This window comes from Sander vitreus, chromosome 18 (assembly GCF_031162955.1).
Source record: "Sander vitreus isolate 19-12246 chromosome 18, sanVit1, whole genome shotgun sequence".
In the NCBI taxonomy this organism is placed as follows: domain Eukaryota; kingdom Metazoa; phylum Chordata; class Actinopteri; order Perciformes; family Percidae; genus Sander; species Sander vitreus.
The window spans coordinates 9642781-9655133 of NC_135872.1; the positions used below are offsets into that span (position 1 = coordinate 9642781).

The 12353-nt window shown below is 41.0% G+C and overlaps 1 protein-coding gene across 1 annotated transcript in view; it reads left to right on the plus strand.

Moving 5' to 3' along the window:
* slc24a4b (solute carrier family 24 member 4b) overlaps positions 1–12353 on the plus strand; it is a 34755-nt gene that overhangs the window by 14556 nt on the left and 7846 nt on the right. The window contains exons 3-9 of the mRNA XM_078275247.1: positions 3149–3225; positions 5812–5886; positions 5985–6069; positions 6166–6269; positions 9049–9123; positions 9211–9236; positions 9555–9608. Coding sequence (XP_078131373.1) covers positions 3149–3225; positions 5812–5886; positions 5985–6069; positions 6166–6269; positions 9049–9123; positions 9211–9236; positions 9555–9608 — 496 coding nt within the window. The remainder of the gene's footprint in view (positions 1–3148; positions 3226–5811; positions 5887–5984; positions 6070–6165; positions 6270–9048; positions 9124–9210; positions 9237–9554; positions 9609–12353) is intronic.

Genomic DNA, 12353 nt, shown 5'->3' on the forward strand with positions numbered 1-12353 from the left:
AATGTCAGCCAGTTGTTCTCCAGTTTCTCATAAAATTTTAAGGTCATAACGCATTACTCATACTTTTACATTACTGTTTTGTCCTAATCAGATCCATTTACTGTGTCATGAAGGCAGCCTTAGTGCTGTAGAGAGACACCAAAACGCTTTACAAATCAAGGCCGGATTAGCTCATGTCCCATAGAATCAAAGCAACGGCAATGCTACCTCTGGTAAAGATAATGTGTCGGATGACATGGATATACAAATTGTACCACATTTCCATAATATGTGATGTAATTGAGTGAACTCCGGGAGGCATGCAGTTGATTAAGTGGGCTTGGACTACTGTACATACTGTGGAGTGTTTTGATTTGCCTGTGCAGTGTTCCAAATGCTGCGCTGGTTCACTCATGTGTGCACACCATCGAATATCATTAAAAACAGGCAACGGTGAGATTAGGACAGATGCCGTGAGAAGTCTCAGGTGAGCACTGTTCCACTTCACTAGTCCATATGTGACAAGGGCCCCAAAACCCGCCTTTATTATCAGTTGGAAACAGCATTATTCTGCTAGCTCAATCTACAGCGCTTTCTTTTCACGTCATTTTTATTTGTATTTTTCCAAAAGTACTATGCATAAGTAGCACATACCGCAAAAGCAGTCCCATCTATTCTTTTTTTTTTTTTTATTGCCTTTATTGGATCTGACAACTTAAGACAGGAATGTTGGGGAGAGAAGGGAATGTCATGCAGCAAAGGGCCATGGATCGGAATTGTACCCTGGCCGCTGCGGTAAGGACGTAAGCATTGGTACATTGGGTGCACGTTCAACCAGGTGAGTAAATTAATATTTAATGTTTTTTGTTTTTTTTTACAATTGAGCTCACGCTTCTAAATATAAATGACATTGAAACGTTCTATTATTGATGGCCATTATCATAGGCAAAATTCAATGTAGACAGACAGGGCAGGCAGCAGCAATGCTTTGTGTGGACACCACACACTTGTAAGCCGCAGCAGTTCAGTGAGGTAGCTGTCATGCACAGGTAAGCGTGTAGGCGTGTGGGCCCGGCTCAGCCTGCTAGGGAAGCTGCTCATATACAGCACTCAGAGCAGCCAGAGAAACGTGCACAACCGGTGGCAACAAAGCCCAACTACCTGTACAATGTTTGTTAAAGTTTATTTTCATCATTAGCGTGTAGGATAGTCTGTTGTGAAGCTCTGGAGCTGCACACCTGTTGATGCTGTTCCACCCTCTCTGCAGGAACACGTTTCAGACACAAACAACAAACTCAAAATAACACAAACGCAGAATGCAACCTTGTTTGTTCTAACAGGAACAGACTGTTACATGCTGCTTGAATCTAATTTATCGCTTTGACACTTTTGTATATGATGGCTGACATGTAAAAATGTGAAAAACAGTGGATGTCATGAATGCAGAGCTCGCCTTTTAAAAATATTTCCCGTTTCATAGGATGAGCACCTCTTCACTATAGGCAGTTTCAAAGCTTGCGAAATAAAAATCTGATGACAATCCCCTCCCTGCTGTTTGAATAAACCCATTGAAATCCATGTACAGGTTTATGATACAAAGAGACTCTCTCTCTATACATTATTTTCCATAATACATTTTATTTGTATTGCACTTTACATTACAGCAATCTCAAAGTGCTACAGAACATATAATAATGCAATTAAAAAAGATCAAGGTCAGTAAATCGTTAAAAAGGAAAACCTATAAAATACAAAAGCTTTTCTAAAAAGATTTGTTTTTAGGTTTCGTTTGAAAACATCTGTAGACTGTGGGGCCCTCAGGTGGTCAGGGACAGTGTTCCACAGCCTCGGAGCAGCAGAAGAAAAGGCTCCTATTACCCATGCTGCAGAGCTGGGGGCTTGGAGGGTGTTTGAGGTTGCAGACCGGAGGGTGCGTGAGGAGGTCTGGGGGGTGAGGAGTTCCTGTAGGTAAAGGGGGGCATGTCCCTTAATGCACTGGTGGGTGAGGAGGGAGACCTTGTATTCAATTCTGAGTGGGACAGGGAGCCAGTGACGAGATTTCAGGATGGGGGGTGATGTCTTAAACAATGCGAGGCATGCCCTGTAGACTACAATTCGTACTTGGGAGGGACAATAATTCTGCGTAACTGTATCGCTTATTATGCAAGCATAACTTTAAGTTGCATATGAAAGTACTTTAACGCCGTTAGTGTATGAAGTTGTGCTGTGGGCTTGGTGGTTCAGGTGAAACCCGTTTCATGCGAGAGGTTGTGCCATAGACCTGCCGTTAACCCCCAGGTCGATAAAATGTTTGCAGGAATTATAACTGTAGCTTAGAGATAGCTGTAGCTTGTGTAAGCATTATGCTAGTTATGTTGTAGGCGTGTTACAAGGAGAGACAAGATGTGAGCCTGCAGCTCGGGCCCAACAGGAACCGGTCGCAAAGGGGCCGTTTGCCACAGATGCCGGGTCCCGTCACGGAGACGGCCAGCTTCTGTCTCCAGCCAGGTGCACTGTGGAGCGGTTGCGTTTCCAGAGATGTGAGCCGTATGGTGGTACCGTGATCACACTGTGTTCCAGTTGGAGCTCTGGATGATGGATGATGAGTCCTCAGCATGGGAGACGTTTCTGCCTGCTTGCTTTCAATTCTGTATGACTTCAGACTCTTAATATAGCCTATGATGTTTGACTATTTTTTTCTACCATGAATAGGTATGAAGTCATTGGTTGCAGAGTTGTGTGAAATACTGCAGCCTGAAGATGATTTTCAAAAAGTGTTTGGAGCCATTTCAGTCCTTTTGAAAATTCAAAGCCCTTGATGTCTCTGAGTTTCCAGCTTTTTATTTTTTTTGGATGATGATCACAGGCTGCTTTTCAATTTGACCCTTTCTGGCTGTGGTGCCCCTGTTTTTAGGTATACAAGACATTTTTGCTGTATGTTATAATCCATTGGGAAGAGATGGAACAAGAAGAAGGAATGACACTCTCAGGTACCATGACCATACTAATTCAGTGTAAGCCTGCTGAACCAACAGGGCACCCCAGGCCTGATCCTTTGAGGCTGACACCCATCATGACGTCACACGGTCCTCTCGGGTTGGGTTGGGGACATGTACCTCCCCGTCATGCTGCTGATGTATGGTGACCGTGACATTTCCTCTCTCCTCAGCAATACATGAGTTCCCCACTGACCTTTTCACCACTGATGAACGCAAGAGCGGGGCCATTGTGCTCCACATCGTGGCGGTAAGAGGACTTTTTATTTATTTATTTTATTTTTTTAAGCTGCTGCACCTGCATTCTCCCATCACATCGGTCACCAGTCAACACTTTCAGTAGAGCTCAGCTTGTTGCAGATGGATTTAGAAGCGTTTCACTTAGCAGCCTAACTGTTTGTTTGTTTTTAGCTTTTAAAGCCTGGGAAGTAATGTTGGGGCTTTGGTAGCAGTTTTCTGCTTAGCCAGATTGTAAACTTGCCACATAGGGGCTTTTTAATGCTCAAATGATTATACACTTCATCGTATCAAAATCAGCATGCGCCCATTTTTGTGCAAAAATAACTATGTAAACTCGCACAGACGTGAGAAAGATGTATAGGGGAAGAAAGAAAAATGGGTACAGTTTAGTAGTACTTTAAGTGTGGAGGTTCACGTCTTTGGTAAAGCATATCGACAGCTGAAAGCTCTACGAATAGTTAGTGCCTTTAGAATATTTGATCACATATCTCCTAAATTATTGTAGCCAAGGCCCAACCAAATTTAAATTGCTTGTAATACAGTTAAAAATCAGATGATGTAAGTCATTAGCCTTACAGTAATTTGAATGTATTGAATGGAACATGAGAAACTACAAGACGTCATTAATTTAATTTCAGGGTCCTAAAGTGTCGTAAAGTGGTGATGTCTGTCAAAGGAGAGCTTTAACTCAGTAGTGTGCATGTGTAGAAAGCTTCATAAATATATTAGTGCTACTCTTGAGGTTGGGAGTATTTTTAGTCAGTTTAAATTTAAGAATGATTCATTAGAACAATGCAGAGGCGCAGGATAGGCTATAAGGACAGCCAAACCTCCATTATTTATATTATAAAATAATAAATTATAGTATGAGCTACTTCTCCACATGAAACTCTATAATTGTCTACATTTAATCATGCTAAGCTCCACTGACTGGACATAAAGGCATAAAGCCACCTGTGGGGTTCAATGGAGTTTTTCCAGTAGGCCTATTGTTCAGCAGGAGGTATTGCTCTTCATGCTGGATTTAACTGGCTTTTAAAGGTTTCTTTGAGTCAAATGCAACTTGGGGCTGTAGTCAGGATTTTAGAAATGCCGAGGTCATGATTTCACCCCCTCCTAACACATTCCCCATCCCCGCAGAAATCTTTGACCAGAAAACCATTTGTCTTTCCTATGCATGTAAAGCGTTCTCCACACTGTGGTTGAAATGCTGCGACTTTTTAATAATGTATAATTTTTTATTTTTTATTTTTTTATTCTAGAATAGGTTCACAATTTTTTTTATAAAAGTTGGCCCTAAAGCTAGTCTTTTTAGACTTTCCTGCCACTGCAGCTCAGCAAGGGAACACAGAGGGAATTGTATACGAAGAAGACATAACATTGAGAGATACAAGCTGGAGTTGTCTCTCTCAAACTGCTGAAGCCTTATATTATTTTCAGATACAGTTTTGAATATTAGGCCTGTGGATTTTTCCCCCTTACATTGGAAGTAAATTAGGAAGAGAACTTCTGAAAGAGGAGGAGGAATGACTTCAGCAAGCAAAACCTGTTTCAGTGTTCATATGGGCACCTACAAAAATTGCAAACCTATCCTTTTTAAAAGCAGTTAAATTTAAACATCAAATAAATACTAGAGGTTTATAAAACACACCATGTTTGTTTAGAAAATAAAAAATCAAAAAAATCAGAGGACTTGCCCTCATTGTTATAGCTCCGGCCCTGAACACACCCTGTATCTTTTGACCTTTTTTTGACTTGACATATACTGACATAATGAGAGCCAGTATGAGCAGAGGTGTGACAACTGTAGTACTTTGCCTATTTGGCATGGTTAAGCCCTTCTCACCACCGATTACATTAGCACAAAGATCCCCGCCTTGGAAACTTTTAAAAAGAAGCAGCTCCATCTAATTATTTCTAAACCTTTTCATGAAAGCTGAAATACTGCAACATTATGATCAATTTTTGGTTTCACTTGTGAGAGTAGAGAAACATCTTTATGACCAGATTCTTCAGATATGATCAAAACTAAGATTTGAGCTGCAATCCAGTATACTGCGCTTACACTTTGTTAAATGCCCCCAGCTGTTTGTTCCACACGGAAATATGACTTATTGATGTCCAGGCATCACTGCTGAGAGGAGGAAAATAAAACGTGTGTGGGGGGGGGAGTCTGATCATGCTGCGGTCCTGCACTGCCCCCTGTGGATAGCATAGAGCAGAGCAGGACGGGGCTGCCGGGCCATGATGATGTCACAGCTGATCTATAATTTATAGATCTGGCCTCAGCTACTGAAATAGGCTGTGTCCTCCCCCACCCCTCCTCTTACAATTTGAAAATCTACATTATCTGGCAGAATAGTTGTAAGAGAAAACTGCTTGTTGCTGAATTAACACTTGAATTTATTGCAGGCCCCATTTCAAGGTTGCTGTGCTTTTGAGATTCCCCTTCATCCGTCCTTTAGCTGGAGAATACCTTGCTCTGCCAAGGCTCTATAACCTCAGCTAATTTCTGCTGATTAAGGATGTATCTACACAGGGGCACCCGTCTCTCACACACACACACCAAACTTAACTCTGCTGGTTCTGTCTCTAGGCACTCTACATGTTCCTGGCCCTAGCCATAACATGTGACGAATACTTTGTGACATCGCTGGAGAAGATCTGTGAGGTACTTGGGAGTTGTAGCCCTTTTTAAGTTTCATTGTTCAAGGTCACACAATGCTAGTTTGTATGTGTAAAGCACACATATTTGCTTTATTTCTGCAGAAACTAGATCTGAGTGAAGATGTTGCAGGAGCCACCTTCATGGCAGCTGGCAGCTCTGCACCAGAGCTTTTTGCATCTGTCATTGGTAGACACACACACACACACACACACACACAGACAGACATTTCCAGATGGTTGGTGTCACCGCTGATTCTGATTGGCTGCCTCTCTCTGTGTGCAGGTGTCTTCATTACCCATGGTGATGTGGGGGTGGGGACCATCGTTGGCTCAGCGGTCTTCAACATCCTTTGCATCATTGGTGTCTGCGGGATCTTTGCTGGACAGGTGTGTGTGGGTGGGAGTGGCTTGCTGCATAATTCTGTTATTTATAGACTGCAGAACAGCACATGTTTGGCAGAAGTTTTTTGCTGAGGGGAAACAAAGCCATCTGCATCAGTTAGCTTTCTCAGTACTGGTTTTGGTATAAATGGAGAACTGAACTCTGGCGGCGTGAACGGATGATAAATCTTTGTTTCTTCTTTAAGCTCTTTCTGTCAAGATCAATTTGCATATCAAAGGTATAATATGCAGTGTTAAACTAAAAAAACAACATAAAGACTAATACAAAAGTAATCCCTCTCAATCATCACTTATGACCAGGGCCACGCAGAATCTGTAGAGGCAGATTTTCTGCAGATTAAAAAAAAAAGAAAAAAACATTAAACTCAGAATGTTAACACATCCCCACCACAAGCAGAAAAACAGTCCGCTAAATAGATTTTCATTCTGGATCACTAGAAGTATGCATTTTTAGAGACCCTGTCCTCTGCCTGTATCTTCTTATTTTTCTGTGTGCGGGATGTTTATGGGTTTATTAAGCATGCAGGTTGTGCAGCTGCTTTGCCCCTCAGCGTCTCATACCGACGCACAAGTTTAACTGACACACACACATACAGCGAGAGAGCATAATGAATATTCATACAAAGATTTTAGCACACATGTAGGTCAGACAGGCAAATGAAGTACACAGTCATGCAAAAACTGTCTACAATGCACACACGTTCAGTCATGGCTGAATACACTCATGCAGATATGCCCAAATGCATCTTGTGTTAGCTCTTGTAAATGGTGTATGTATAGATTAATACACACATGCAGACATCCCCACACACACAGAAAGAATGAGGCTCTGCATTTCCTCATAATCCGACAATGTGGCACCTTCCCGTGGAGGGCATGTGTGTTTATTTGTGCCTTAGAACATAACCGCTGTGAAGCAATCAGAAAATAATGTTTTATTCCTTTGATTCACTGCTTTGTTGGGCGCTCCCTCTTCATTTATATATCTAGTTCACTCGACCACTGCACGTTCTCTCTCTTTTTCTGGCTGTTTTTATTTACAGTAAGCAATACTCAATAAATATCACACCTTAAGTGCATTGGTTAATACCATCTGTATCAATGAAAATGCATCACATAACTCTTGCACATACAGTTGTGTTCAGAATAACAGCAGTGTGTTTAAAAAAAGTGAATAGTGCTCAAAATCCTTAGAATAGCTTTTAATTCCATAATATTCCAAATCAAAACATGACCAAAATTGATCAAGTTTGTGTTTACAGAAAGTGAAGAAAAAGGAATATTAGGCTGTTCCAAAAAAATAGCAGTATTTGCATTTTTCTTTACAAACTCAAACATTTACTGTATAAACTGAAAAATGTCTCAAGGGTTTGCTTTACTTTGAATCACTGCACTATTAATATTTAGTTGCATAACCATTATTTCTGAGAACTGCTTCACATCTGTGTTGCATGGAGTCGACCAACTTCTGCCACCTGTGAACAGGTATTCCAGCCCAGGACGATTGAACTACATTCCACAATTCCTCTGCATTACTGGGTTTTGCCTCAGAAACAGCATTTCTGATGTCACCCCACAAGTTTTCTATGGGATTGAGGTCTGGGGATTGGGCTGGCCACTCCATAACATCAATCTTTGCTCGCTTACTGGTGTGTTTTGGGTCATTGTCTTGTTGAAAGACCCATTTCAAAGGCATTTCCTCTTCAGCATAAGGCAACATGACCTCTTCAAGTATTTTGATGTATTGAAACTGATCCATGATCCCTGGTATGCGATAAATAGGCCCAACACCACAGTATGAGAAACATCCCCCTAACGTGATTTTTGCACCACCATGCTTTAATGTCTTCACAGTGTACTGTGGCTTGAATTCAGTGCATGGGGGTCGTCTGACAAACTGTCTGCGGCCCCTAGACCCAAAAAGAACAATTTTGCTCATATCAGTCCACAGAATGTTGCCCCATTTCTCCTTTGGGCAGTCAATGTGTCCTTTGGCAAATTTCAACCTTTCAACCTTCAACCTATTTTTTTCAGCAATGGGTCTTTGCGGGGGCTTCTAGCTGATAGCTTTGCTTCACATAGCCTTCTTCTGATCGTAACAGTACTAAGTCTTCTTTGATTTTTCTGGAGCTGATCATTGGTTGAGCCTTTGCCATTTTGGCTATTCTTGGATCCATTTGAATGGTAGTCGACCATTTTTTCCCACGTCGTTCAGGCTTTGGATGCCATTTCAAGGCATTTGAAATCATTTTGGCTGAGCAGCCTATCATTTTCTGCACTTCTTTATATGTTTTCCCCTCTCCAATCAACTTTATAATCAAAGTCTGCTGTTCCTCAGAGCAATGTCTGGAACGACCCATTTTGCTGAGTATTTTAGTGTGAAATGCACTATAACCAGCATGCACAACATTTGCTTCCTTCCTTCCTTTAAATATGGGCCATAACTGACACCTGTTTCTTCACAGAATCAATCACCTCACTAATTGAACACAACACTGCTATTATTTTGAACATGCCCCTTTCAATTACAGATTCAGTTACACAGAATGAGCAGCATGCATGTCATGACTGTTGGGTCTGTTGGTTTTCTATGACTCTACAACACTTACTAGTAAATTATTTGCCATGTAGAAATATCACTTCTACCAGAAAATTTGATTTATGAGGTTAGTGATGTTGGACTGCCATTATTTTGACTACAACTGTAGATGCAGTTAAAGAAAATATCTAAAATATGACTTTGCACTTTCCCCTGTGAAATCAGGTGGTGATTTTGACCTGGTGGGCAGTTTTCAGGGATTCCTTCTACTACATCCTGTCTGTTTTGGCTTTAATCGCAGTAAGTCGGACCATATGCATTAATTAACACCAGCTGCAATTTTCTCCTTTTGAATGTTGTTTTGAAATGTTTCCCTTACTTTTTCAGTTCATCTACGACGGCAAGATAGTTTGGTAAGTTATTAATCTAGTTAAGCTTTACATGTGTCCACATTTTAAAACAATATGTAACTTTTGAAAGAAGTAATACACAATTTGCATCTCTAATGATTGTAAGCTAAATTCATAACCATAATTCATTCCAGGTTTTCTAACTTAATTGATTTCACTTGTAACACCGAATAATGGTTGTAGCAGGTAGCTAGAAGACCTGAAAATATTCATCTAAGCTAAAAGATCCTGGATATTCCATTTATTGTGTGTGTGTGTGTGTGTGGTTACCTGAATTCATTGTCACTGTATCAATCCTCCTGTATTTGTTTTCCTCATCAGGTGGGAGAGTTTGATACTGGTGGTCATGTATGCTGGATACATCCTTGTCATGAAGTGAGTTCTGCTCATTTTTAAATCCCTCAGTTGTTTAGTTTGATTAATCAGTCAAGCTGACTGATAACACACTACCGCTGCAACAACGGTAGTGTGTGTGCGTGGGGAGAGATGCTTAAACTGTGGCCCACTAATGCACTAATACCTGTGGGCTGATAAGTATAACCATAATGAGTGCACTCAGTAGTTTAACAAGAGAAGGGTGGGTTTCCAGCTGGAGGGGAGTGTCTCATTAATTTCCTCTTACCCAGAAGATTCAGCTCAAGAGCTTTCTGGTGGAAATATTTTTATGATGCAATCTCTCTCTCTCTCTCTCTCTCTCTCTCTCTCTCTCTCTCTCTCTCTCTCTCTTTTTTTAAATATAGAATATTAATCCTGCACATAGACTCTTCTCATCTTGACAATTTCTTGTTTAGTGGTTTAATTTTAGATAAATAATTCTAAATCGGCTCATTTCATAAATAATTTCAGATGTATTTTATTACATATATATACATGCTTGAATCCAGAACTGTTGCAAAGTAATTTGCTTCCTTGCTTCAAACGTTACAGATAAGCAGATAAGAAATCGTCCCGGCACATAACAGCTGTGAAGCCACAAGTTATTGTTTTTACACTTCAGTTTTTGTACGAATTTAACAAACAACAGGAGAAGTTAATTCGTAAGTTTTTGACAGCTTTTTAAAATCCCAAACCCATGTAAAATTATAGAAATTAAGACCTGGCATTTTCTAATTCAAATTCCCCCCCGAACAGCCATGCTGGGATCTATTGTATTTTAGCCTTTTGTTTGAATTATAGAAGGATCAGACTAGGTTTCTTTGCAGTCAATTGTCTGGGGTACGAAACATTTGATCACAATCTGCCCCGAAAATGTCTCGTCTTCTGTCGCTTTTAATCTGTCACATTTCAGCTTGGACGAGATGTCTGTTTGCATAAAATACAGACTCCATCTAATATGCCATATTTGTGTTTTTTATAGTCATAACTGCATAATGCCAACCCACGTCGTCCTGTGCCGCTGTCTCTGTCCAGCTGGTAATCTGTTCCACACTCAGCAGCAGCTTGCTCTCTCCCTGCCATAAGAGTTTAATCTTTCTCCTCTGCAGTGGCTAAGAGCACAGGCTTAATCGGATCACTCCTCCTTTCTTATTTGGAGGAAAAAAAGTGCTTACTGTAGGATGTGCTGTCATATGTCTCCCCTCTCCCAAAAATATCCGCTGACCATTTTGGCTGTTACCGTCAAAATGGTCTAGAGTGGGATTTATATAGCCTTGCATTGAGGTGACCTTCCAGGACTCGGCTGTGGTTTCTGTTTATTTATTTTGCTCCTCAAATAGCACACATACTGCCAATTGTGAAAACAAATAACATAGTGAGAAATGCAATGACAGATGTTCACAAGTAATTTTTTGGAAGGTCAAGTCTAAAGTCTTTTGCAACGAGGTCAAGTCTCAAGTCTCTGGCCATCTGATCTGTCCCTAACACTGTATTGTTAAATCTTATGAATTCAAAGCATGTCCTGTAGCTACCATCCATACAGTACAGTATCAAAATCAGACCTAAGTCTGTCACATCATATGGATGCAACTATAAAGATACAATTTGCCTGTTCCCAGAATTAGCACAACACTTGCGATGGTTAGCTTGTTACCTGTGGCGATATATGCTAAATGTAATGTCTCTTTCACTCAAAGAAATGTCTAATGTCGAAATGAAAATCAAGAGAATAGTGGCAGCACCACACCAGTTACAGAACAACATGCATCTCAGTGTCAGTCCAAATTACGCACAATAAGCAGTATGAACTCACTGATGTAATGCCATTTATTTTCTAAGTGTTAGTAGGCTCAGTGAAACTGAGTCCAGCGCGAGGGAGATCCGACTCAGAGGAGGAGAGGTTAGTGAGGCCAGCGTCTCCACGGCCAGTGACAGTGCGCACGGATCCACTGCGCACGGATCCACTGCGCCACACATGGATGAAATAATTATTTAGTAAATAGGACTACAGTAACAGAAATATGTGCAGAATGAAGACAGTCAAGACGGCCCAGTGTTTGGTCGACCAGTTGCACCTTGTTCACTTAATAGCCTACAAATCATCCACGGGACTAATTACGCATCACATGAGTTTTCCCACCCGACACAGCGTTCGTTCCTGGGGAGATGGATCCGTGCGTCCCGCCTCCTGTGCGCCATGGATGCGCCAACTACTAGCTATAAAGATACAATTTGCCTGTTCCCAGCATTAGCACAACACTTTGCGATGGTTAGCTTGTTACCTGTGACAATATATGCTAAATGTAATGTCTCTTACACATTAGCAAGTGACTGACCTATTTGGGTGCGTTTTGAGATGCCTGATGAAGTTTGATGTTGTTGATCCGGGATCATTTATCTTGGTGCCAACACCTTGCATGTAGATGTTCTCTTACTGCCACTGTTTACAAAGTTATTGAAAGCAAAACTAATGACAAAAAGGCACAACTCCGGGAGGACTTGGTGTCACCATCGTCAATGCATTTTTTTGATATGTGAGTGTGTGCGCATAAGGCATAGCGCATGCGTTACGTTGCACATTATGGCAAAGGGCAGGGGACATGAGGCTCGTCATACGTTTCCCCAGTGTATATGAGCCAATAAAAGCAAATAGAAATACATGAATAAATTTAGATTTAAAAAGCAATAATTGCATGAAAACAGGTTGTTGACGAGTCTTGCAGCTCGAGTCCGAGTCAAGTCTGA